The 25094-nt window shown below is 47.1% G+C and overlaps 1 protein-coding gene across 4 annotated transcripts in view; it reads left to right on the forward strand.

Moving 5' to 3' along the window:
* Positions 1-2312: 2312 nt before the first annotated feature.
* Positions 2313-25094, forward strand: part of TRABD2A (TraB domain containing 2A) — a 126372-nt gene continuing 103590 nt past the window's right edge. For all 4 annotated transcript variants that reach the window (XR_004385349.1, XR_004385350.1, XM_032880678.1 and 1 more), the window contains exons 1-2: positions 2313-2572; positions 12060-12620. Coding sequence is in view for 2 of the 4 variants with exons in the window: in XM_032880678.1 (XP_032736569.1) it covers positions 2465-2572; positions 12060-12620 (669 nt within the window). In the remaining 2 variants the exon portion in view is untranslated. The remainder of the gene's footprint in view (positions 2573-12059; positions 12621-25094) is intronic.

A 25094-nucleotide genomic window follows, 5' to 3' on the forward strand; every position in this document is an offset into this window, starting at 1 on the left:
TTCCTAACCACCAAGGGGAAGCCAGGAAGGCCAATCAGCCTAGAAGATAGGTGGGGACCTGGTCATGCCCACCTGCCTGTCACCAGGTCTGGGCCTCACTGTGAACTCATAGGGACTCAGGAACATCTGTATAGACAGTGTATATAAAGTAGATGTGATTCTATTGAATGTATGGACATTGAGTATCTTACAGAATAAATTTCACTTAATAATGGATCTGACTAAATAGGAAGCTCCACCGCCCCCCAATATTAGAACCAAACAAAATTGTTCATACACTGGACATTTTCAAATTCAGTGTATGACCATATCCTGGGCCATAAACAAGTCCCAATTAATATAAAGTAATCTCAATCATACAAGGTATGTTCTCAGATTACAGTGGAGTTAGATCAGAAATCAGTAACAAGGTATCAGGAAAAAGCTATAATTTGAAAATAAAGCAACATACTTTTAAATTACCCGTGGTCAAAGAAAAAAAAAAGTCACAAGGGAGATTAGAAAGTATTCCATGGGTGTTTGAGGCTCAGTTGGTTAAGTGTCTGCCTTTGGCTCAGGTCATGATCTTAGAGGTCCTGAGACTGAACCCCCCCCCCCCCAAACAGGCTCCCTGCTCAGTAGGAAGTCTGCTTCTCTCTCTCCCTCTGCTGCTCCCTCTGCCTGCGCTCTCTCCCTCAAACTCTTTCTCAAATAAATAAATAAATAAATAAAATCTAAAAAAAGAAAGTTTTCCAAACTGAATGATAATCAAATTACAGTTTTTCAAAAATCTGGCCAATGCAGCTAAAGCAGTGGTTAGAGGGAAATTTATAGCTTTAACATGCTTATATTAGGAAAGAAAGGTTTAAAGTTAAGGACCTACATTGCTCCCTAAGCTAGAAAAAGAAGAGCCAAAAAAAAAAAAGGACATTATAAAAAGCAGGAATCAGGGAAGAGGGAAGAGACAAACAGGAGAAAATTAACAAACTCAGTCTCATTTTGCCACACGTTTTCTCTCCCCCTGCTCCCTCTAGCCCCAGTTGATGGGTGGAGACCTGGGGAAAGAGTATGAAATAACAGTTCTTGACGCTTTCATCTCACAACCAGAGAGACTATTTTTGCCAGTAGGTGGCAGTGCTGGTAATCTGAAAACCAGGACAGACTGTACTTTCCGAGGTTTGCTGCGTGGCTAAAAGGGGGTCGTTTGAAGACCTGCGAGTCAACTACAGAAAACAAATCCTCGTTGAAACTTAAAACAGGAAAGATTTAGCGATTTCACAAAAACACCTGAAACTTAAAACGCCTGTGGAACGAAAGCTCGAAGAGCTTGGCTTTTTAAAGCCAGGGGTTTTACAATACTGGGGTATTGTAGATGGGCACCTGCGGTTCAGAACACTCGTCCCATCGTGTGTAAATCTGGGCCACTGAGCCTCCCTCCAAAACCCCCCAACCCCTCCCCGCCTTTGCTTCCAGTTTCTATCCGAGTCTCAAAATGGAGCGACTTGGAATTAAGAACCCCCGCTACATCCCTCAGAAGGCGATCCCGTGTAAGTCTGGGCTGTACAGAAGGGCCGGTAAAGTGCCCTCAGGCCTGGGGTAGGAGAGGGCAGAGGCTGGGGACCGCTAGGTGCTTTGATAATTTTTTTTCCCCCCGAAGGATCAGTGCTGTGGAAAGGCCCTTGAAAATGTTGGGGCAGAAAGGGAGCAAATAACATTTTGCAGGCCTCCTGTGTGCATCAAACAAGATGTTTTCCATCAGTGTTCTCATCTAATTTGTGAAGTAATCCGAGTTTGGTGTTCACATCCTTAATATTATTACCCCAAACCCCTTAAGAGGACACTTAATGGAGGGCCGGCTTTTGCGGTTCCGGACTTTTTAAGCGTATATGCACACACTGACTATTCCTCTCTCTTACAGACAAAACTTCTGTGCCATTTCCTTTGTTTAAATGAGCTTTCCTTTAAAAACAGCCTATCGTTTGTTTCTTTGGACTGTCTCCTTCAACCCGGGGCCACCCTCAGAGCTGTAAGCCTAAATACAGACGCGGGGGTAGGAGCTGATAGGATTTCGGCGTGAGGCTGGGAGACGGTGCTGCAACTCCACTTTTCCCCTCCGGCCGCCTCACCCGGTGGCCCGGGACGGGTTTGGGCGGGAGCAGCGGGGCGGCGACTCCCGCGGCCGCCTCCGCGCGGGGCTGAAGGGCAGCGGGGAGGAGTGGGGATGGGAGGTCAGGGCCCCGCCCCACGTGGCTGCCGGGGTCCTGCTCGCCCCAGCCCCGCCCGCCCGCGGCCGAGCGAACTGCAGGGGGAGCTGACGCCAGGCGCGGGGCTGCGGGCCGGCGCTCCCGGTCCCCCGAGCCCCGCGCGCTATGGCGGGCGCCCTGCTAGTCCGCAGCTCCGCGGCCGCCGGCTAGCCGGGCTGCGCGGTCCCTGCTGCCCTACTCCTTCCCCCCGCGTCCCGGGCCTCGGAGCCGCGCTGGGGAGGATGAGTCCCTGGAGCTGGTTCCTGCTGCCGACCCTCTACCTCCTGCCCACGGGCGCAGACCCGCGGCGCGGCGCGCCTGCCTCCGCCAACTGCGAGCTCAAGCCCCAGGTAAGGCGCGCGTCTCGAGCGGGCGAGGCGGATTCTCCGCGTTACCTCCGCAGGCCCGCGAAGAACCGCGAGCTCGGATCCCGAGCCACCTCCACAGGCCGCGCCTTCTTTCTGGGTTCCCCTTTCTGGCGGGGGCGCAAGCCCCCGGGCCGCATAAGACCCTGTCCCGGGCCCTCGCCATTGGGCAAGGCAACCAAAGAGAGTCCCAGCGGGGTCTCCTGGGTCTCTCCCGTCTGCTTCGCGGGCTTTCGGGGACGTCGGGCGGAGGAGTCTTCGAAGACCGAGAGGTGCAGGGACTGTGGCACATTGACTTTGGAAGTTTGTTCTTCCCTCTCTTCCCCGGCGTTTACTTTCTCCTGCGCTTATCGAGATAGTAAAAGCGCCCTGCAGCTGCTTGACTTAACCGTCATATATTCAGTACCCGAGTTAGAAGGGATTTGGGGGAGCTGAAGTCAGTCCCCTTGTTTTACCGATGTGGGAGACTGGGGTAACTGAGGCTCAGAGAGGGACCTTTGCGCCCCAGGTCACAGCGCATTCGCGAAGTAACCGCATCTGTCAGCCTCTGGTTCACGCACAGGCGCTTCCCTAGATATTCGCATCGGCGCTTTTGCAGGTGAGGGGAACCCGGGCGAGGGAGTCCCGGTGACCTACCTGGGTTCACCCAGACCTCCAAGAGCAGAAGCCGAGCGGCAATCGGACAGGTCTAGCGTCTCCGAGGCTGGCCCCCCTTTCGAGATGAATGTTTCCTTCTTCCGATTAGTTTTCTTAGGCTCGAATTTTCTGTCGTTCTCCAGTTCTTTCGAGCTCCGTGAAGGTTGTGTTTGTTTCGGTGGGTCTGATCTCCGGATCTCTGGAGTTGGGGAGGGTGATACTAGACCCTCGGACCTTAGGTCGGCCCACCTTCGGTGACACCTGCGGAGCATCGTGGGCCCTGTCACCTTGGTAATTTTATTCATCGTCCTAACCACACCAAAGGAGAGGGAGACCTAATTGAGCCTTTCTGGCTCATGGGGCTGAGCGGGAAGTCACACTGAGTTCCCTGACGCGTCCTGGGCTGCGGACTTGCGGAGGCCCTCCCTCTAGGACGGCGGGAGGCGCAGTGGCTGGAGAGGAAGTCCGCAGCAGGGAGAGTTTCAAACACCATAGGACAGCTGCGCCCTGGGTCTACAAAGCAGTCCATCCTTTCCTGTGAAAGCAAACGTTTTTCACTGCTGCAAATCCACTCGTAATTATAGTCTGACGAGTGAGTCTTGGTAAAGTCTCTGTTTCTCTTGATTCTTGAACCCCTCTCCATGGCCTTTTTACTCTCGCAGTTCTCAAACTTTTTTGGTCCCAGGACCCCTCTACGATCTAAAAAAGTGCTGAGGACTCCAAAGAGCCTTTGTGCATGTGGGTTAATGGAAGTTTTAGTAAGGACACACGCCCTTAATCTTCAGAGCAGTGATATTATCCCACACATGTAGCCTCTAGAAAAGTCTGTATACGCTTGTGAGAGAATGAGAGCATGAGAGGAAAATATCTTAGCATTATTGTTGAAATAGTTCTGACCTTGCACACTGCTTGGAGGGGTCTTGGGGACAGCCACAGGTCCCTGGACCACATTTGGGAAATCTCTGTTCTTTTCCGTGGGCAAACTGTCTTATCCCCTGCCAAGGTCAGATCAGTCAGCGGCAGGACTGTATGACCTGCTCTGTGGGGGTCGCTGCGGGCGGGTGCCCCCCCCACCAGGCTCGGGTCTTGAGATTGTAGAGCAAAGCTCGGGAATCCAGCCTCCAGTCCAGTGCAGCAGCTTACTGGGTAGCATTCTGCGGTTTGAGAGCTGGTTTGGTGTCCACTTTCGTTAATCATTACAGAGAGGTCTTCTAAGCTGATCTGTCTGCAGATACTGCAGACTTTGCGCTGAGCACCACGCAGGTCGTCTCTTCCTTATCTACACTCAAACAGAACTCAGTGAGTGTTCTTTATTATTCCTGTCTCTGTTCTTTCACCTGTGCTGTTTCTTCCCGCAAATATCCACATGCTTGCTCCTATACTTCCATCTGGTCTTTGCTCAAACTCTTTGAAAGAGACCTTTCCTGATTATCTGTTAAAGGTTATGTCAACCCCTGACCCACCTGCACTCCTATCTGCCTTTCCTGCTTTATTTTTTTCCGGAGCACTTAACTGATAAAAATTTGTTTGCTGCTGCTCTCCTACTCACTTTCCCCCCTGCCCCACACACCATGTAATCTTCGTAAGGGTAGGAATTTTTGTTTGTTTGGCTTGCTGCGTCCCCAGTGCTTAGAAGAGTGCTTGGGCACAGTAGATGCTCAATAAATATTTGTTGAATGAAGACTGTTAACGAAAGCCAACTCACTTTGGTATCATTCTAATTGGTCTGCCGAAGAGTACTTTTGGAAAAGTGCCATTATCACAGGCCCCAGGAGGCTGGGATGGGAGGAGCTCAGGGGTGCAGCTGCTAAGGGACTTAGCCCACATTGCACAAGTTGCCATTGAGCTCCTTTGTTTCATTGCATGGATTACAGATACATGGTTTAAAATCGCCAGTGACTCAGCGGACAGAGCTTGTAGCTTCTTGCGCTTGTCATCCATGGCTGTGTCTTTTTTCTTCCAGGCCAGTTGCAGCAAGGTCCAGAAGGACATGTGTTTATGCTATTAAGTTTTTATTCTAATCAGTCATAATGGTTTTTTTTTAAGTTTTTTTTTTTTTTAATCTATTTGACAGAGAGAGAGGGAGAGAGCACAAGCAGGGGGAGCGGCAGGCAGAGGGAGAAGCCGGGTCCTGCTAAGCAAGGAGCCCAATACAGGACTCGATTCCAGGACCCCAGGATCATGACCTGAGTCGAAGGCAGATGCTTAACCCACCAAGCCACCCAGGTGCCCATCCTTCAGTGAAATATTAAAACACGTGGCTTCAGCTAGTAGCATGTGGTAGCCACAGTTACACTGAAATGGGGTGGTAGAACAATTTTGTTCTTTTTCTTTTGTGGAGACAAAACAGCCCCACCCCTGAGTATAAGGGCAGCGGGGGCAGTTGCACCCCTAGAACCAATGCAGCGGCCTGGGGGCTTGCTGGTGGGCAGGGCAAAGGGAGAGGTCCCAGATCAGAAGCCCTGAAGACTTTCTTCCAGTTGATGCTCTCCCCAAAACACCCCTGCCTGAGAGGGCACTGTCAGTGGCCCCAGGAAGGGACTGCTGGTGCTGCAAGGGATGGGCTGAGCTCCATTTATTGAAGAAGCTAGCTCTCCAAAATGAGGAACACTTCTTTAAAAACTCTTTAAGACCCTTGGCTTAAAAAAGTGGGAAACCTCCCCAAATTGTGTTATTTTGAAAAGTCGGAGTGGGAAAAGGTGGCAATTTGCAGATTTAAAAATGGTGTGGGGGCGCTTGGGTAGCTTAGTCAGTTAAGTGTCCGACTCTTGAGTTTAGCTCAAGTCATGATCTCGGGGTTGTGAAATTGAGCCCTGTCAGGTTTCATGCTCAGCGCAGAGCTGGCTTGAGGTTCTCTCTTTCCCTCTGTCCCTCTGCCTCCCCTCTACCACCCTGGGTTCATTTTCTTTCTCTCAAATAAATAAATAAATAAATAAATAAATAAATAAAATCTTAAAAAAGAGTGGTGGTGTGGATTTATTTGGGGGGTGGGTGGGTCATGGGGCTAAGGGAAGGGGACCTGGACAGAGCCTTTTCTTCAGAGTCAGGAAGCGCTCCTGAGCAGCCGCATGCCTACTAGCGTATCCATGGAAAGAGGACGCTGAGTCAGGAGTATAGTGTGTTCCGTCTTAAGGTGGCATCTTGTGGTGTTTTAAACCCAGGATTCAGGGCGCCTGCGTGGCTCAGTGGGTTAAGCCGCTGCCTTCGGCTCAGGTCATGATCCCGGAGTCCTGGGATCGAGTCCCATATCAGGCTCTCTGTTCAGCAGGGGGCCTGCTTCCCTCTTTCTCTCTCTCTCTCTCTCTCTGCCTCTCTGCCTACTTGTGATCTCTCTCTGTCAAATAAATAAATAAAATCTTAAAAAAAACCAACAACCCAGGATTCAGGAGCCAGCCTGCCTGGCTTTGAACCCACTCAGCAGTTCTGGGACCTTGGATCACAACATAATCCTCTCAAGGTCTCAATTTCCGCATGTGGAAATGGCCAGCGTCTTAATTATCTTCTTAACTGCCTTTCTTCTGATTCTGTCCTGAATGGGGGGTGCCTGGCAGGCTTTCATCCCCAGCATGCCACCAAAACTCTTTTTGCTTCGGTCCCCAGTGTCCTCAGTGTTGCTCCATCCAGAGGCCAGTTCTCAAATACTTGTGTGGCACTAGCCACACTGAGCCCCATGCTCAAGTTCTCCTCCTTGAAGCGCTGTCTTCACTTGGCTTCCTACTCTTTCGATTTTCTCAGCGACCTCGACTGTCACTTCTCTCATTCTCTTTTGCTGGTTGCTCTTCTTTCCCTTGACTTTGCAAGGTGAGATCATTTCTAGACCTTTTCTTTCCTAATTGATACATAGTCCCTTGGAAATCTTATTCAGTCCCTTGACTTTAAATAACATCTAAATGGTGGCCATTCCTCATGTTTATCTGTGGCCCAGGCCTCTCCCAAAGTCCGGACTCCTGCAGCTCAACTTCCCCACTTGGTTGTTTACTTGACATCTCCACTCAGCAGGGCCCAAGCCAGACTTCTGACCTTCCCCTCTGCTCCTGTTCCACCCCCTCCCTCCTTTCTCTCAGTCGTTGGCAACTTCTTCCTCCTTTTAATTAACCGATTCATCAGCAAGTCCTATTAGCTCTAGCTTCTAAAATACACCCAGAACCTCATCACATCTCTATTCTGTCACTACAACTCTGTTTTCTCTCTTGGATTCTTTTGGTAACTTCCTGACTTTCTTGCATCTGTCCTCATCCCTCCATAGTCTACTGAAGGCCGGCCGTCAGAGCAGTCCTGTTCACGCATTTGGTTGGCTTGTGTTGCTCTTCTCACAGAAACCTGCTGTATCTCCAGTGTGGCCTGGCCATGCTCACCTCTCTGACCTTTCTTCCTGCTTTCCTCTTCACTCATCCTGCAGTGGTTAGGATGGCATCCTTGCTGGAACCTTTCTGCCTCGGGGCCTTTGCACTGCTGTTCCTTCCTCCTGGATGGAATATTTTTTCAGATATCCCCCTGGCTTGCCCTTTCACCTGCCTTCACAGCAAGGCCTAAATCTCCTACCAGACATTCCGTGATTCTGATCACCTTATTTAAGGCTGAATCTCTCCTTCACCAGTATTCCCTGTTCCCTTTCCTGCTTTCATATTCTTTACAACAGATATCACTGACATACCTGAGGCAGGGGTCTGTTTTTTATTTGCTTATACTTCTAGTGCCCTAGAATACCCCAGTATCTTGTGCCTACAACAGTCCCTGACACCCAGTAAATAGTTGTGGAATAAATGCAAATTGAACAAATGTAGTAGGAGCATTTGTGTGCAATGCTTGAATGGTCCCTGGTGAACATTTCAGAACAGCTGGCTGTTCTTAGCGTCGTTACTGTTATTACGTGGCTGGATGCCAGGACGTGAGTTTTGTTTTTTGTGTTTTTTTTTTTTTTAATATGAGCAGTTTTCAGCAAAAAGATTGTAAAACAACTCCATTGCTAGACTCATACTAATTGAAAAGGAAGAAATAAGTAATTAAATAAAAATGGATACATACAGTTGAATAGATTCTGCTTAAAGGAAGTGCAAAGGTGAGCCTGGGGGGCTCAGTGGGTTAAGCCTCTGTCTTTGGCTCAGGTCATGATCCTGGGGTCCTGGGATCAAGTCTCTTATCGGGCTCCCTGCTTGGTGGGGAGTCTGCTTCTTCCTCTCCTCTGCCCCTTTCCCTGCTTGTTCTCGCTCTCTCTCTGTCTCTGAAATAAATAAATAAATAAATATTAAAAAACTAAAGAGAAGTATAGATATTTTGAGATAGGATGAGAGTTTAGGGTGATTAAGAGTATTGGGGAAAAACGAACCCAAATCCAAGTGCAAGGAAACCACACCTCCCGCTCTGCCCATCCCCCAACCCCTGACCACCACCCTGCAGTAGGGGTTGCATTTTCCTGGGAATATATTAGTCTGATATCCCAGTCTCCTTGTAGATGATGACAAGTTAGGTGCCCATGGGTTTAATAATAGCATTTTAGCTCTTTGCCGTGTCTCCCAGTTGGAGGCTGTGGAGAAGTCCTTTGGTGGACTATGTGGAATGTGTGTGAGCAGATCCTGTCCATTGGTCTGCGACGCCCGGTCATAGCACTCCCCAGGGCCCTTCAGTGAGCAACTCTTCCCCATAAAATGAATAAACCAAACTCAACCTCTGCCTCAAAGACCACCTCGACCAAATGAGTTTCCTTTACAGGTACTCATTTTGTGACCCATTTTAAATGAACCAAAGTGTAACTGACAGTCTCAGCTTTTGAGTAGCATCTGGTTAACCAGTGTTTTTCTACCAGCTCGATTTAATTTTAACAATGAGGCATTTGACTGCTTAATTAGCCTTGGCAACCATTGTTTTAGATAGAGTTTCAGTTTGGCTTTTTGATGTATTTAAATAACCCCGAGGACAGTCATTACTCCTTAAAAGGATGCCAGAGGGCTGGCTAGAGACCCTGGATTTGATTCATCTCTTAATATCAATTCAGTCATTAATAAGTTTAAAAAATACATTCTTTCTTTCATTTTTCATCCATTTAACAATTACCTGCCTAGTTTGTTTATTCCCATAACCTGTGGCAGATATTATCTAACTTTTAAAGATGGGGAATCTATGTTTAAAAAAAAAAAAGAAAGGAAAAAAGGGCGCCTGGGTGGCTCAGTGGGTTAAAGCCTCTGCCTTCGGCTCAGGTCATGATCCCGGGATCCTGGGATCGAGACCCACATCAGGCTCTCTGCTCAGCAGGGAGCCTGCTTCCTCCTCTCTCTTTGCCTGCCTCTCTGCCTAGTTGTGATTTTCTCTGTCAAATAAATAAAATATTTTTAAAAATAAATAAAGATGGGGACTCTGAGGTACAGAGAAATGAAGTGGCTTTTAAAAATCTCAGGGAGGTAGCTGAGACAAGCAGAATTTAGACTCTTGTTACCAATTAGTACAGTCTTGAAAACGTGTGTGTGTGAGCAGAACTGTAACTTAAATACTTAAACAAACAAACAAACAAACAAGGCCACAGGCTGGGGGCTAGGGCTAGTGAGATATGTTCTGTTTGGCTTGGATGGCATTTAAGAAAATGGGGGCAACATATTCCAACTGGATTTTTTTTTTTTTTTTTTGAGTGAGTGTGGAAGCTGGGTGGGGCAGAAAGAGAGAGAATCTTTTTTCTTTTTTTAAACGTTTTATTTATTTATGGTGGGGGAAGATCAGAATCCAGGGGGAGCAGTAGAGGGAGAAGCACACTTCCTGCTGAGCAGGGAGCTGAATGCGGGATTCCGTCCCAGGACCCCAAGATCATGATCTGAGCTGAAGGCAGATGCTTCATCAACTGAGCCACCAAATCACCCCTTCAACTGGAATCTTTTATTTAAACTGAAGATTTTTAGTTGCTTTTGGAAAAACCTGTTCTGGAGCGCTAGGCCTGCTCCCATGTGGCCATGACTGGCTCAGGCTCCTTAGGCAATAGTGTTTATCCAGAGCTGTGAGCCTGTTTGCAGCCGACCGTCCCCCACTGTTACCTCATGCCCAGCCCTTGCGTCCTCTGTCCTCGTCTGAGTGGTCAGAAGGTCCTTTTGTGGAGGGTGGCCAGAGGGCAGGAGAAGAAAAGGTTAAAGGCTGTGAGAATGAGGCCCCTGCGACAGCCAGCTTTTGTCTTAGATTTTGAGATTCTGTGTGACTCTTCACTGGAAAATAGGTAGCTGCCTCTTACTGAAACCATTAACACACAAATGCAAATACAGCTGATCCTCATTCTTTGTAGATTTCGAAACCATTTGTGAATTGGCCTGCCTGCTAAAATTGATTTGTAACCCCAGTGCTTGTGGCACGGTCATGGTCATGTGTAGCCATTTCCAGAACTGCAAAAATTTGAGGCCCCCGATGCACACGCTCCCAGCTGGGGTCAAATAAGTCGATGCCGCGCTTTGTTTCAGCTCTCAACAAGTAACAGGTGAACAAGTGTTCTTTCAGTGGTCTGCTGAATACTATGTTTTTTGCATTTTTGTGCTTCTTGTGGGTGATCTCACTGTTTAAAATAACCGAGCCCAGGTACCGTCTAGTGTTCCTAAGCGCAAGGAGGCTGTGACGTGCCTTAGGGAGAAAATGGTTGGGTTGGATGAGCTTTGTTCAGGCATGAGTTGTAGCGCTGTTGGCCATGAGTTCAGTGTTCATGAATTAGCCACATGTATACAATATGAGCTTTTCTTTCTTTTTTGTTTTTTTTTTAAGATTTTATTTATTTGTCAGAGAGAGAGAGAGAGAGAGAGAGCACAGCAGGGAGAGTGGCACGCGGAGGCAGAGGCAGAGAAGCAGGCTCCGCACTGAGCAAGGAGCCCGATGCAGGACTCGATTCCAGAACCCTGGGATCATGACCTGAGCCGAAGGCAGCAGCTTAACCAACTGAGCCATCCACGCGTCTCAGTACGGTGCTTTTCAACAGAAGCATTGCTCTGTCAATGAAAATGTTATAACCAGAGGCTTTTAGGAACCTAACCCTTGTATTTCTCCTAGGAGCAGTGGTTCATTATTTGGTAATTCAGTGTTTGTGCTGACTTTATAGAACGTAACTATGACAATAATGAGAGCTGATTGTAAGCTGAAACTCTGCAATCCACGAAAGCATATTACTTAAAGGGCTGCTCAAATTAAAGCTTTTTTTTTTTGTAAAAAAATGTCTTTTCTGTAAACCTGGTTTATCACATTTTTGGGCTGCTTGATGCATGGTTCACCTCACGAGTCTATCTGACCTTGAGACTTGAAGTCCTGGAGGGCTGCCTTGTGCACGTCTTTGTACGGGGTCTCTTAATAAACAGACACTTCCTAAATGTCTGCTGTTGAAACTGAGACCCTCAGGGCACTGTGGCTTGCCCTCGGGTGAATGGGTACCGCTGCTCAGCCTGTAGCTGTTGGGAGACAATGTGCAGCCCTTGAGAGCCACTGCTTCTGGGAATGTTGGATTTGAGATCTGAAGATGCAGACACCATCGGCCTGCCTGCCTGGGAAGTACCAGTGGTCTCCAGAGGTGTCCCCTCGTCTCTATCAGGTGTGTCATTGGGAGTCCCTTGAGAGTCCCTGCTTTGCCTGAGGCCCAGTTCATTACTAGGGCAAAATCAAGGGCTGCTATTACTTTTTTAACTTCAATCAGCATTTCGGTGGAAAAGGGGAAAATGCTGCCTCAAGGACTCCTGCTGCTGTCAGGTGAATCTACCTGGACTCAGAAGTCTAAATCGTACTTTAATCATCTTTCTCCTGAAGTGTGGCTTGTCTGTCCACTTCATTTTCTCCTGTCAGGTTTCTGACCCTCCATATAATGCCTTGATGTCCTTTCTCTTCCTTTCAGCAAAGTGAATTGAATTCCTTCTTGTGGACCATAAAGCGAGACCCGCCATCTTACTTCTTTGGCACGATCCATGTTCCATACACTCGGGTTTGGGACTTCATCCCGGACAACTCCAAAGAAGCTTTTCAGCAGAGCAGCATTGTGTACTTCGAGCTGGACCTCACTGACCCCTACACAATCTCGGCCCTCACTAGTTGTCAGATGCTGCCACAGGGAGAGAACCTCCAGGACGTGCTCCCCCGGGACATCTACTGCCGCCTCAAGCGACACCTAGAGTATGTCAAGCTCATGATGCCCTTGTGGATGACGCCGGACCAGCGTGGCAAAGGCCTCTATGCCGACTACCTCTTCAATGCCATTGCGGGGAACTGGGAGCGGAAGAGGCCCATCTGGGTGATGCTTATGGTCAACTCCCTGACGGAAGTGGACATTAAGTCCCGTGGGGTGCCTGTCTTAGACCTGTACCTTGCCCAGGAGGCTGAGCGGCTGAGGAAGCAGACTGGGGCTGTGGAAAATGTGGAAGAGCAGTGCCATCCACTGAATGGGCTGAACTTCTCACAGGTAAGACCCTCTGTGTGAAGGACCTGGCCTTTGATTATGTGTAAATCTACTGAAGTATAATTAGGAGGTAGATCAGAAGCATAGTTTATCCAAAAATTGTCTTTGCTCAAGAATGTTATTCTGAGGATTAAAAAATAAGCCCAAGAGTTAGTTATATCACTTAACATGTGTATTACTAAGAGAGAAAAGGTTTTTTCTCTTGTCATCCCAACAAGTATTGGCATACCTTTGTCACTTGTTTTAACTTAGGTTATTTATTAACAAGCTGCATTGAGAGGATGTGGACAATGTGAAAGTCGGACTATCAGAGGGTATGGCCTGGTTTGAAAATGATACTGGCCATGGCTGTTTTAGGTCATCATGGTCCCTTTCAGATCAGTGTTGTGCCTCTTCAGGACACTCTCCCTGGGAAATCCCTTTGTGAGGCAAAGGTATGTTCCTCTTTTCCATAGTTTTTAACCACCTCCCTCAGGACACTGGAATTTAGGTTCATGTTCAAAAAGTTCTTCATTTCTCATAAGACAAGTGCCACTTTATTAAAGTGCCATTGTTTAATTGGTTTGGTGAAATTTGTTGTTGTTAATATTCTAAAGTACATTAGATGCCTCTGGGGACCAATGGGAATTTTATGATATGAAATAAGTAGTTTTTTACTTTTTAAAAATGTTTAATTGAAATATAATTGACATATAATATTACATTAATTTCAGGTATACAATGTAGTGATTTGACAATGACATACATTATGAAATGTTCGCCACAATAAGTATGGTGACCATATAAAGTTGTTACTATTATTGACTATATTGAAATAAGTATTCTTGTTTCACAGATATTCTCAGTAGTTGGCCTTGGGAGGCTGAACCTCAGAATAAAAGTCAACCCTCTAGGCCTTAGCAGATCTCAGCAAGGCTGAACTGGGGCTGTTTACTTAAAGAAGTTAAGGGCATTTAATAGCCTAAAAAATAGTGTTTCTGAGTTGATAAAAATTTTTTAGGGAATTTAATTTACCTTGCTAAGATTTTATATTAATAAACACTCAAGTGCTAAAATATAGTATTTGTTTGGCACATTGAGATTTATAGACAAATTAAGGGACCAATAATTGCCCCATCGATCTCTTGGGGGAGTTTTCTTACATTATTTTGGAAACCCGTTACCAATATTCTAATGTTTTCAATGTCTACATTTAATACAATGTTTTCTAAAAGGCAAATGCTTAGATTTAAAGGCTGACTGATTTTAACCTTACAAGCTTGAAATCTGTGAGAATTTTTGCCTGAGCTAAGTCTTTTATCATACTTCCAATTGGGAAGGGAAAAGGCTTGGAAGTAAAATATTATCTTAAGGTATCCTTGTCTGTTTTTTGTTTATTTTTTTTAAGATTTTATTTACTTGACAGAGAGAGATCACAAGGAGGCAGAGAGGCAGGCAGAGAGAGGGGGAAGCAGGCTCCCTGCTGAGCAGAGAGCCCGATGCAGGGCTTGATCCCAGGACCCTGAGATCATGACCTGATCTGAAGGCAGAGGCTTAACCCACTGAGCCACCCAGGTGCCCCTCTTTGTTGTTGTTGTTTTTTAAAAGCGTTATTTATTTGGGAGAGAGAGCGTGCACAAGTGGGAGGGGTGGAAGGGGAAAGAATCTCAAGCAGACTCTGCACTGAGCAGGTAGCAGGTCACAGGATTTGATTCCATGACCCATGAGATCATGACCTGAGCTGAATCCAAGAGTCAGACGCTTAACTGACTATACCACCCAGGTGCCCCAAGCAAGGTATCCTTGAAAGGTGTGTGGCACCAACTCTTAAGATAATAAATATATTTAAGAAACATGTTAGAGCAATATAGTTATATACTAGAGTGTCATTTGATTTCATAACACCTTCTTAAATTTCAAATAGGTATTTAATATTTATAAACTAAATTTTTAAAATAAGACCTTTAGGCTAAGCTAGCGAGTTTAGAGTTGTTTAAATTTAGGAGGGACAATTATATGATGTTTCTGAGACTCTTTTTGGGGTGTAATTTCCTATGGTTTCACTTGTAAACAGTAAAATACAACCTTAGCAAACAGGTCAATGACATTTAACATATATATCTATAACCATATAACGACTACTTGGATCGATTTATTGAAGATTTCCATCACTCCAGAAAGTTAGTATAAAGTTTTCTTGCAGCATAACTATACAGGAAAGTGCACATGACGAATTTTCACAAACATAGCCATGTTTTCAATGTCAGCTTTCGGGACCAGAAACAGAACAGCACCAGTCCCCCAGAAGCCCCTTGACTCCCCCATCTACCCCACACTCCCCAACCAAGGATAACCCCTCTCCTGCAAATCTTTGAGCATAAATTAGTTTGAACGTTTTAGAATTTCACATAAATGGAATTACCCCATCTGCTTCCTTTAGGGGATTAGGCTGCTTTTGCTTAGCATTCCCCTTGTGATTCACCATGTTGCTGTGTGTAGTTGTCCATCATTCATTCTCGCTGCTGTGTGGCATTGAAGAATCCCATCAGAGGCTTTGGGGTGGTGGCTGATGGAGTCTCCCTTCTCAGTAAGTCCAGAGAACGGTAAGATCATCTGCATTTGTTTTGATAGAAGATGAGCCTAACTCTTCCCTTGGGTCCTTTTCTTTTGCCCCTTTGAGGAGTGGTTGGTTCCTTCTGTTCTCTGTAACTCTGCAGAAGGATGTCAGTGGGGGCCTGACTATGCACTGAGACAGGGAGATAGCCAGGCCCTGCAGGCTCCTGTGCTACAGGGAAGAGGTAGAGGAAAGCCCGTGTCTTCCTTGAAGCAGGGGAAGGCTGCCTGGGAGGAGTCCTGTTCCCTATACTCCAGGACTCGCCACCCTCCTCTTGGATTAGTAAGGAGGAGGCAGCTGGAGACTGAGGCACAGCTGGGGCTGGAACGCTGTGCTGGCTGTGGGAGAAGCAGTGGACCCCGAGGCAGATGTACAGGGGTTAGAATTCCTGCACCATCACCAGCGTAGGACTTTGAGTTGTTCCCTTAACTCCTCTGAACTTTGTTGTCTCATCTTTTTTTTTTTTTTTAAAGATTTTATTTATTTGACAGGCAGAGATCACAAGTAGGCAGAGAGGCAGGCAGAGAGGGAGGGGGAAGAAGGCTCCCTGCTGAGCAGAGAGCCCGATTCGGGGCTCAATTCCAGGACCCAGAGATCATGACCTGAGCTGAAGGCAGAGGCTTAACCCATTGAGCCACCCAGGCACCCCATGTTGTCTCATCTTTAAATGGGGGTAATGATACTTGTCCTACCATTCTGTTGTTGGAAGCAAATAAAACAGTAAATTGGAAAACACTTCATAAGTACTCTATAGATATAAGGGGAAGAGAACTAACATATAGTGTCTTCTGTGAATCAGGCCTTTAATCTTCAGAATTTCACAAGATGGGCACCATCACCCCTTTTTTATAGATGAGAAAACTGAAGCTTGCTGAGCATAAGAACACTGCCCATGACTGCATAACCAGCAGATGGAGGAATTTGGGTTTGATTCCAGATGTATTAAAGGTCATGGTGACTTTGAGTCTTTAGCAGCTGTGGTGGTCAGTGTGAGACCTTGGAGGTTTGAGTTGCAGTGGAAGATTCTGGATTTCTGTTCTCTAATTCGTTAGCCACTGGCCACGTGCGGGTTTTCAGCACTTGAAATGTTGCTAGTGTGCCTTGGGAAATGAATTTTAAATTTTAGTTGGTTTGAATTAAAATTTAAAAACCGATAATTGGTCCAATTATTGAGAAACTTTTAAGTTGTTTGGAACAACTTGGGCATGTGGATCTCTTTTCTCAACTATAAATATTATGAAATTGACCTGCAAATCCAATGTCTCTGATGAAAATTTTGTATCCAAATTCAGATGTCAGACAAGTGGAAAATATATAACTGATTTTGAAAACTAAATATGAAAAAAGAATGAATGACTTTTTATATTGATTACCTGTTGAGATGATAATGCTTTGGATGTATTGGGTTAAATAAAAATATATCATTAAATTTAATTTCACCTGTTTCTTTTTTTCTTTTTTAATGCTTCTGCTAGAAAACTTTGATCTAGATTGTTTTAGATGCGTGTGCCTGAGGTGGGTCCACATGGAGTCCATGTTGCCTGTGATGCGTCTCCTCCCTGTACCCTTTGCCCCGTGTGCCTAGTCACAGGGCTGGACTCTGGGGAGCCTCTAAAGGTCGGTGGCTGGCCCTTCTGGTGTAACTGGCCAGGGTCAGCTTTTCTCCATTCGCTTGTGATGTTTTGTTTTTAGCATTGCATTACACATACACCCTCTCTCACATGCACCACAGGCACGTACCACACACATGCCCGCATCTCGCACTCAGGCAGTGGACGCACCACACGCACACACGCACTGCACGTACGCATTGCACAGCACACGCACACACACTGCACGTACCACGCACGCACTGAATGCACCACACACACTACACATACCATGCCCGCACCGCACGCATGGACTGCACATACATGCACACACTATGAGCACATGCATGCCCTCCTGTTTTTGCAATTCCCATTTTGTTCTGTGGATCTGTTTGCCTCTTACTGTGTTTCAGCATCTGGATTTAAAGATTTCCTTAATGAGTTTGATTATCATGTTGCTGATGATTTTGTTAATTTCTGCATCAGTGTGGGCAGAACTGACATTTTTCCTCCTGTTAAGCCCAGTAATCCAGGAACATGCTATCCTTTCCATTCACCTGATTGTATTTTAGTCTTTTTTCTTATTTTGTAGAATTCTTGATCTAGACTTTGCTCAAGTCATACTCATATATCATTGACAAATAATTATTTTGTCTTCATCTTTCCTCAGTTTGTCTCATTTCTTCTTGCTCTTGTGTGCTGGTTAGGATACCTAGAACAGCATTAAGTAGTAGTGGTAACAAAGGGCACTCTTTCCCCCAACTTGAATGAGAATGGCCTTATTATTTCACCATCAAATACAACACTGGTAGTTGATTAGTCTTTCTGATGTGAATGAAACGTCCTTGAATTTGTTTTACTAGGAATTTAAAAAAAAGATTTTTTAAAAATTTATTTGTCAGAGAGAGTGAGAGCATGCTGAGCAGGGAGCCCAACACAGCTCAATCACAGGACCCCAGGATCATGACTTGAGCTGAAGGTAGATGGATACCCGACTAAGCCACCCAGGTGTCCCTGTTTTCCTAGGAATTTTATCAGAAGTTGTTGTTGTTAGTGGAAGCAATTGTTGAGTTTCATTAATATCTTTTTTTGGTCTGTATTGTGATTTTTTTAAATTGAGATGTAATCGACATGTAACATCGGTTTCAGATGTACATCATTATTTGATGTTTATACACGTTGTGAAATGATCACCACAGTAAGTCTAGTTAACATCTGTCACCGAACATAATTAACAAAACTTCTTTTCTAGTGATGAGGACTTTTAAGATCGCTTCTTTTAGCAACTTTCAGTAATGTCTTGGTCTTGTGGCTTTCTTTGTCTCCCTCTCTGTAAACTTTTCATTATTAAACTATCCCTGCCTTGCTGACCCTGAACTTCAAAACCTAGGGTCTGAGTTCACAAAGAATTACCCCTGTAGCCACCCGTTCCTATATTCATTTAGTCAACACATCCATTGAATTCCTGCTGAGCGTGGTGCTACTTAAAAAAAGGATCAGCTATAATCTGGTGGTTGCTCCCCAGAACTCGGGGTCTTTATGATGCAGGTGATCAGGTTTTCCAGGACAGGATTCTTCACCCTTTTCCTAGGGACTTAGCACCATGGCCCGCACTTGGTAGATGTTCAGTTAGCTTCTGCGTGGTAAATGATTGGAGGCCTCTCCCTGTTCTAGATCCCTCATGATTCCTCTATTTTCCCTACTTCTGTCTCTCCCTTCATGTCTCCCCTACTTCCTGAAAGCTAATTGTTCTCTCAACTCTCTGTATTTGGCATGAGGGAAAGGATGCTTACTGTCTGGGGATTTGATCTTGCCATCTCGGAACAGATGCCATGTTTCCTGCTCGAGGATAGAGTCAGGTTATAATGCCTGTTCTTTCACTCCAAGTTCTTCTCTGCTTGGTGCTGTTAGCTGCAGTCCCCTCCCTTCCCAGCTGCACAGGTGGGTCCCAATTAAAGACTTAAAGAGTTCCGTAGAGAAATGATCTTCCTGTATTCTATTTCCACAGTCACACATCATCAGATATGTGTGCACAAGCTCCAGGCATGGGGCGCTGTCTGTTTGTTTCCTCTGAGGGGCTGACCAGAACAAATCTGGCTGAACGTAGGGTTCTCCTGCCCACTTCCCAGTGATGGACTGGATGTCACGGTGGGGTGGGGTGGGAATTTGGAACAGCCCTGGTCTTCTCAGTATTGGAGTCTGTCCTTTAGGACACAGTCACATCTAGGTTTGGGGTTTGAGTCACGGAATCCAAAAGCTAACATGAATGAAGCCAGGAGGCCTGGAGTTGCCCTTTGCTTTCCACACGTAAAGCCTGCATCTTTGGGCTTTCTGGATCCCGAGATACTGAAGTTAGTCAGATGTGAACGTCGTGTGCCAGCCCCAGAGCATTTTTAGATGATGCGTAAGGGTTCTCGTGATCTGAATGGCTGTTCTGCAGAATCATTTCTGGTACTGTTTACTCTTGTCAATAGATGGCACTAACATATTTCATATTTGCCTTTTCACCTGTCACTTCTGCTGTCCCTTCCAGCAGCAGGTGTCACTGCCAGTTCTCGCCCTCTGCCCTAGGACCCTAACGACTCATTCTCTCTAAAAAGCCATTTTACCCCCACAAACTAAAACCTTAAACAGTGGTTTGGGCCCAGTGAATGTACCTTCTAAGTCTTATGAAAGAGTGCATTTCTTGAGTCACAATTTTGGGATGTTGAGAAGATTTGGATTTTTCTTCTTCTTCTTCTTTTTTTTTTTTTTAAGATTTTATTTATTTGACATGGTGAGAGAGATCACAAGCAGACAGAGCAGCAGGCAGAGAGAGAGGGGAAAGCAGGCTCCCTGCTGAGCAGAGAGCCCGATGCAGGGCTTGATCCCAGGACCCCAAGATCATGACCTGAGCTGAAGGCAGAGGCTTTAACTCACTGAGCCACCCAGGTGCCCCTGGATTTTTCTTCTTTAGAGCAAGTTCTCTTTAGATGGATCAGTTCCTGAATAGAAGATACCACTGGCTCGACGATGGGGCTCTGGTCCAGGCAGGGCAGAGTGGCGGAGGCGGTCCCTGGCAGGGTGGATTCCTAGAAAGATGCCATCTGTGTGTCTCCATCTCTGGCTATTAAGGGCCAGATGTAGGTGAGGTATGAACTGGGGAGGGGCTGGCTGGTCTGAGAAAGCCTCCTGAGTATCTAAGGTCAGATTCTTAGGAGGGTGTGGACCTGTTAGGCCCAGGGTAGCCCAATCCTAGGAAAGCATTGGGTGCCATGTTTTGTCCTTTGCAGGCATCTCCATAGGTCTCTGTTCCCTGAGAGAGGCCATGGTAAGAGTGCTGGTGGGTCATCGAGCAGAGGCCCCTGGGATCAGTTTCCTGTTGGAATAACCTGGGTGGACAGCTTGGTGGGGTCACAGTGAGACTGAGCAGACCTGGTCTCTCTAGTCTCCGGTTTCCTCCCATCCAAATACTAGCCAAGCCCAACACTGCTTAGCTTCCAAGATCAGCGGAGATGGGCGACTTTAGGGTGGTACGGCTGTAGACTCCCATTTTCTAAATCCAGTTCTGCTTCTGAGTGCTGCGATTCACAGGTCTGACTTGCTGAGGAGTTGCTGCTCCCTAGTCATAAATTCCATAAAAGCAGATGGTCTTATCTTTGAAGTTGATCATATATGGATGGATGACTTTTTCACGTTTTCTGTAATGGAAATGGAATGTGCTTGAAGGTGGTGATCTTGACATTTTGTTTTTCCTGGGTAGGTTTGGCTTAAAATAAAGGCCTAGACAAAAATATATATGTGCTCTTGGGGCGCCTGGGTGGCTCAGTTGGTTAAGTGTCTGCGTTTGGCTCAGGTCATGATCTCAGGGTCCTGGGATCGAGCCCCCAGAGTCAGGCTCCCTGTTCAGCAGGGAGTCTGCTTCTCCCTCTCAATCTGCCCCTGCCTCCCAACTTGTATGCATGTGTGCTCTCCCCCTCTCTCAAAGAAATAAATAAAATCTTAAAAATATATATTATATATAATATATATGTTACATATATATAGCTTATATATATATATAAGCTCCCTGAAAGGGAAGTGGTTTCTAAAATATGGGTAGATTTGTTTGTGAGCATAAACACTCTTTGACAGTGACCTCTTCAGGGCCTGTACGTTGTCCCTTGTGCCGGGAACCCTTCCTCATGCTGTTCCTCAGGCTGGCTGATTAAGCTTACACATTATTTCTTCCATGAAGAATCCCAAGGCCAGACTCTGCTGTTCTGAGTGTCCCTTGTGGAAGCCTCCGCCAGAGCCCTGGTGACTGTCTTTCTCAGAGGTACAGCCTTTTCTTTCTCTCTCTTTCTTTCTTTCTTTCTTTCTTTCTTTCTTTCTTTCTTTCTTTCTTTCTTTCTTTTTCTTTCTTTCTTTCTTTCTTTCAAGATTACTTGTTTGTTTATTTGAGAGAGAGCACAAGCAGTGGGAGGAGCAAAGGGAGAGGGAGAAGCAGACTCCCCACTGAGCAGGGAGCCAGACGAAGATGACAATGAAGACCATGGAAGGCTCGATCCCAGGACCCTGGGATCATGACCTGAACCGAAGGAGACGGATAACCAACTGAGCCACCCAGGCGCCCCTCAGAGGTGCAGGCTTGTTGAAGGCTGGGCCACACTCCGACGGTCCTTGCGCCTCGGCTACTAGCATGGTGTCTGGCGCGCAAGAGGCGCTTGTGAGTGTTATGGGATGATGGACAGGCCACTGTGGAACGTGTCCCTGAGGCCCAGGGGTGACAGTGGGCTCGGCGATACCTTGGCCAAAATGGGACACAACATGAGTGTGTGTCCATTACTTCGAGGAGCTGAATACAACCTTTCTAACTGTGTTAAGACCAGCAGGTTAAAATACACAGTATGTGCAATCTTTTCGCTTTATTTCACTCTTCTGCTTTTTTACATTCTTTCCTGCCATTGCTCTGTGATACTGTGTGTTCTTCTGCATGGCGGGGTGACGTGCTGCGGTAAGTGTGCACGCCCTAGGAGCCCGTGGCATCTTGCCCCTGAATCAACCTTGGGCCTGCTTGCACACAGAGCATCAACATAGCCCTTGTGAGGGACACTGTCTTCAGACATGGAAAGTTCAGGCTGGGACATCAGGCCACCCAGCGAGGTCTTCCGTGGCATTTCTGCATCTTGGCCGTCCCTTGACTTTCATATTTTGGGACCAGAAATGGGAAATGGAATCAACTGTGTACCTCATGGCTGGCTGTGATTTTTCACGAGCTTCCAGACAGAGACCTGAACTCTGTGTTTCCACTTGGGGACAGACATGCTCAGGATTTGAGTCTTCTTTTATTTTTTAATGACTGGTCTTTATTTGGGACACATTTCTTCAGCACTCAGCCTGGGCTAGGTGCTCTGTTTCTCATTTTGGGGACTCAAGAGACAAAGCTGGTGGTGATCCTGCTATCCCCCAGCTCTGGGCTGCCTCTCTAAAATCCAAAGTGAAGTTTAAAAAAGGAGGTATTTTTATACCCTTGCACGGATACACCATGTGCTGCTGGCTCTTCTGGCTCTGGCCCCATTCTGCTCCCTTTGGGGTCATAAGAGAAGCACTTCGAAGGATGCTGCAGTCTTGTTTCTGCCCCATGTCCCTGCCTCCTACCTGGTGAACTAGGCTGGGAGCAGAGCCCTTTGACACCGCAGCAGCCAGTTCTTTCATGGTGGGTCAGCTCCAGGATACCCCTAGACTCTAGGAATAACTCTCAGCATCTCTCTGTGGGAGGGATAGGAGAGTGTGAACCCTCTGTCTTTTGTCCACAGTCCACCTCCCAAGCAGGGGGGCTGAGGCAGAGTCTACCCTGCTTGGAGGAGATGGGGGAAGGAAAGTGGAAGGAGTGGGGTGGGACTGGACCAGCTGTTCCCTCAGGCCTCGCAAGGAGCCAGAGTCTCAGCAGGGTGACGTACTCTGTGGCCCAGCGATGGAGCGAGGCTGCCCTGGACTCTGGAGGGAGATATTGGTGGCATTGTATAATGTCACACCTTGGGCATCATGGCACTTCTCTGCTTCTCCACTGTCCCTCCTGACCCATTCTTGTGCTGCCCTTCCTCCCTACACTTTTCCATGAGGATTTTCCTTTCCCTTCATGGTCATTCAGGCCTTCAAAGGGAGCGAGTGGGGCTTTGGTGCCAGCCTCAGCAAAATCTGTGGAATCACAAAATGTGGATGATGACATGAGAGACCTGAGCAGTCGCCTTACCCCATGCCTGGGGGCCCTGACTCCATTTCAAGCGGGTCTCTGCTCTTGGCAGGTACGTTGGGTAGGCGAGGTTGCTTATCACTGAACAGAATATCCTCGAGGGGTGCTGTTGGTTGACTTCTCGGGGTAGAGATGCTCTGTGCTTTCTGGGGCTTCAGTGGGGCCCCCAGTTGGCCCGGGACCAGACAGCCATGTTTGCATTTGCAGTGGTCATGGTCATAGGCTGGATGCTGTCTGACAAGACTGCTGATGTTGTAGACTCAGCCCAGGCCCAGAAGTGATTCTGAGATGCTGTAGGATCAAAAGTCCTACAGTGCTGGGCAGAGGGAACATGTTTGTAGACATTTGAGACAATCTGTGACTTAATCCAAGCTCAGGGGCCTGATACCTACCTGTGCCCTTCCCGACCCTCCCTCCACTCCCCTGCTGCTCACACCTCCCTTCCTGGATTCGAACTTCCAAGGTCCTTGTCGGTTCCTACTTTTGGACTCCTGTTCTTGTCACCTTGCCCAAATTCTGCAACTCTACGCTGGGTTTCTGTTACGGACTGAGTTGTGTCTCTCTGACCCCCATTCATATTTTGAAGCCCTCAGAATGTGGCTGTATTTGGAGATTGGGTCTTTAAAGAGGTAATTAAGTTAAAATGAGATCACCGGGGTGGACTCTAACTCTGTATGACTGGTGTTCTTTTAAGAAGAGGACATTGGGACACAGACACACACAGAGTGAGGACCATGTGAAGACACAGGGAGAAGACAGCGGTCTACAAGGCATGAGAGAGGCGTCAGGAGAAATGAATCTCATGACACCTTGATCGCTGATTTCCGGACTCTAGAACTGAGAGAAAATATATTTCTGTTGTTTAAGTCACCCAGTCTGTGGCACTCTGTTATGGCAGCCCCAGCAAACTAATGCAGTTCCTCCTGTCTGGGCTTTCCACTTCACTTCCTAGGAATAGACCAGAAAGGCAAGAAGAAAACTCCAGTCTTGTGCTACCAGGATCCATTTACTGATCCTCTCTTCTTCTGTTTATTTCCTTCTCTCTTTCTCCTTGTCCTCTGTTTCTCTCTCTCTCTCTATTTTTTAGATTTTTTTTTTTTATTTGTCAGAGAGAGAGAGAGCACAAACAGGGGGAGCGGCAGGCAGAGGGAGAAGCAGGCTCCCCACTGAGCAAGGAACCCAGTGCAGGACTCAATCTAGGACTCTGGGATCATGACCTGAACTGAAAGCAGACACTTAACTGACTGAGCCACCCAGGCATCCCTGTCCTGTTTCTCTTTTCTACCTTTGAGGTAAGAATACCTGCATTCTGGACTGTCACACCCCACCACAGAGCAGGGAAAGCAGGGGAAAGGAGGAGGGTTGGGAGAAGTGAAGAATGTGTGAGGGAAAAGGGAGGGCCAGAACCACAACCCTAAAGGAAGAGCTGACAAGAACCTTGGAGGGAGGGAGAAACAGTCTCAAACAGACTCTGGGATGAGTGTGGAGCCCATCGCAGGGCTCGATCCCATGACCCTGAGCCCATAACCCGGAGCCGAAACCAAGAGTCAGATGCCCCCAGGCTACTTTAATACTGAGCTGGGTTTTCAAGGGGAGGCTGGGATTGAGACAGACAGAGGAAATGAGGGAGGTAGTTCAAACGGGCCAACAGTGCAGGCAAACCTGGGGACAAGCATGCCAGGCTGGCCAAATGGTGGCAGGCTGGGCGGGCTCCATGAGCATTTGTGTAGGGCGGGATGGAGGGCGATGTTGCAGAGGGTTTGAGTGTGAGGCTGGGGAATCTCCGTGCACATGGAGTGGTTTTTGGGGTACAATGGGAGCTCTGAGAGCAGGGTTGCTGGTCAGTGCCTCTGGCAGCCGAGCATGGGCTGGATGGGGCTGCCACCCTGGTCACTACTGCAGGCTCTGGAGTCAGCCTCTCAGCTAAGAGCTTCGGCCATGTTAGTCCAGGCCCCGGGGCCAGCAAGGGAGAACTGCGGGACTGGGAACTGGGCTCTCTGTGGACTGGAGTTTGTTTGTCCTTCAAGGGAAACCTGCCAGAGAGCTGATAGTGGATATTGGATACAAAATAAGAAACATCC

The sequence above is a fragment of the Lontra canadensis genome, unplaced genomic scaffold (assembly GCF_010015895.1).
Source record: "Lontra canadensis isolate GAN:19392208 unplaced genomic scaffold, GSC_riverotter_1.0 scaffold71, whole genome shotgun sequence".
NCBI classification, from domain to species: domain Eukaryota; kingdom Metazoa; phylum Chordata; class Mammalia; order Carnivora; family Mustelidae; genus Lontra; species Lontra canadensis.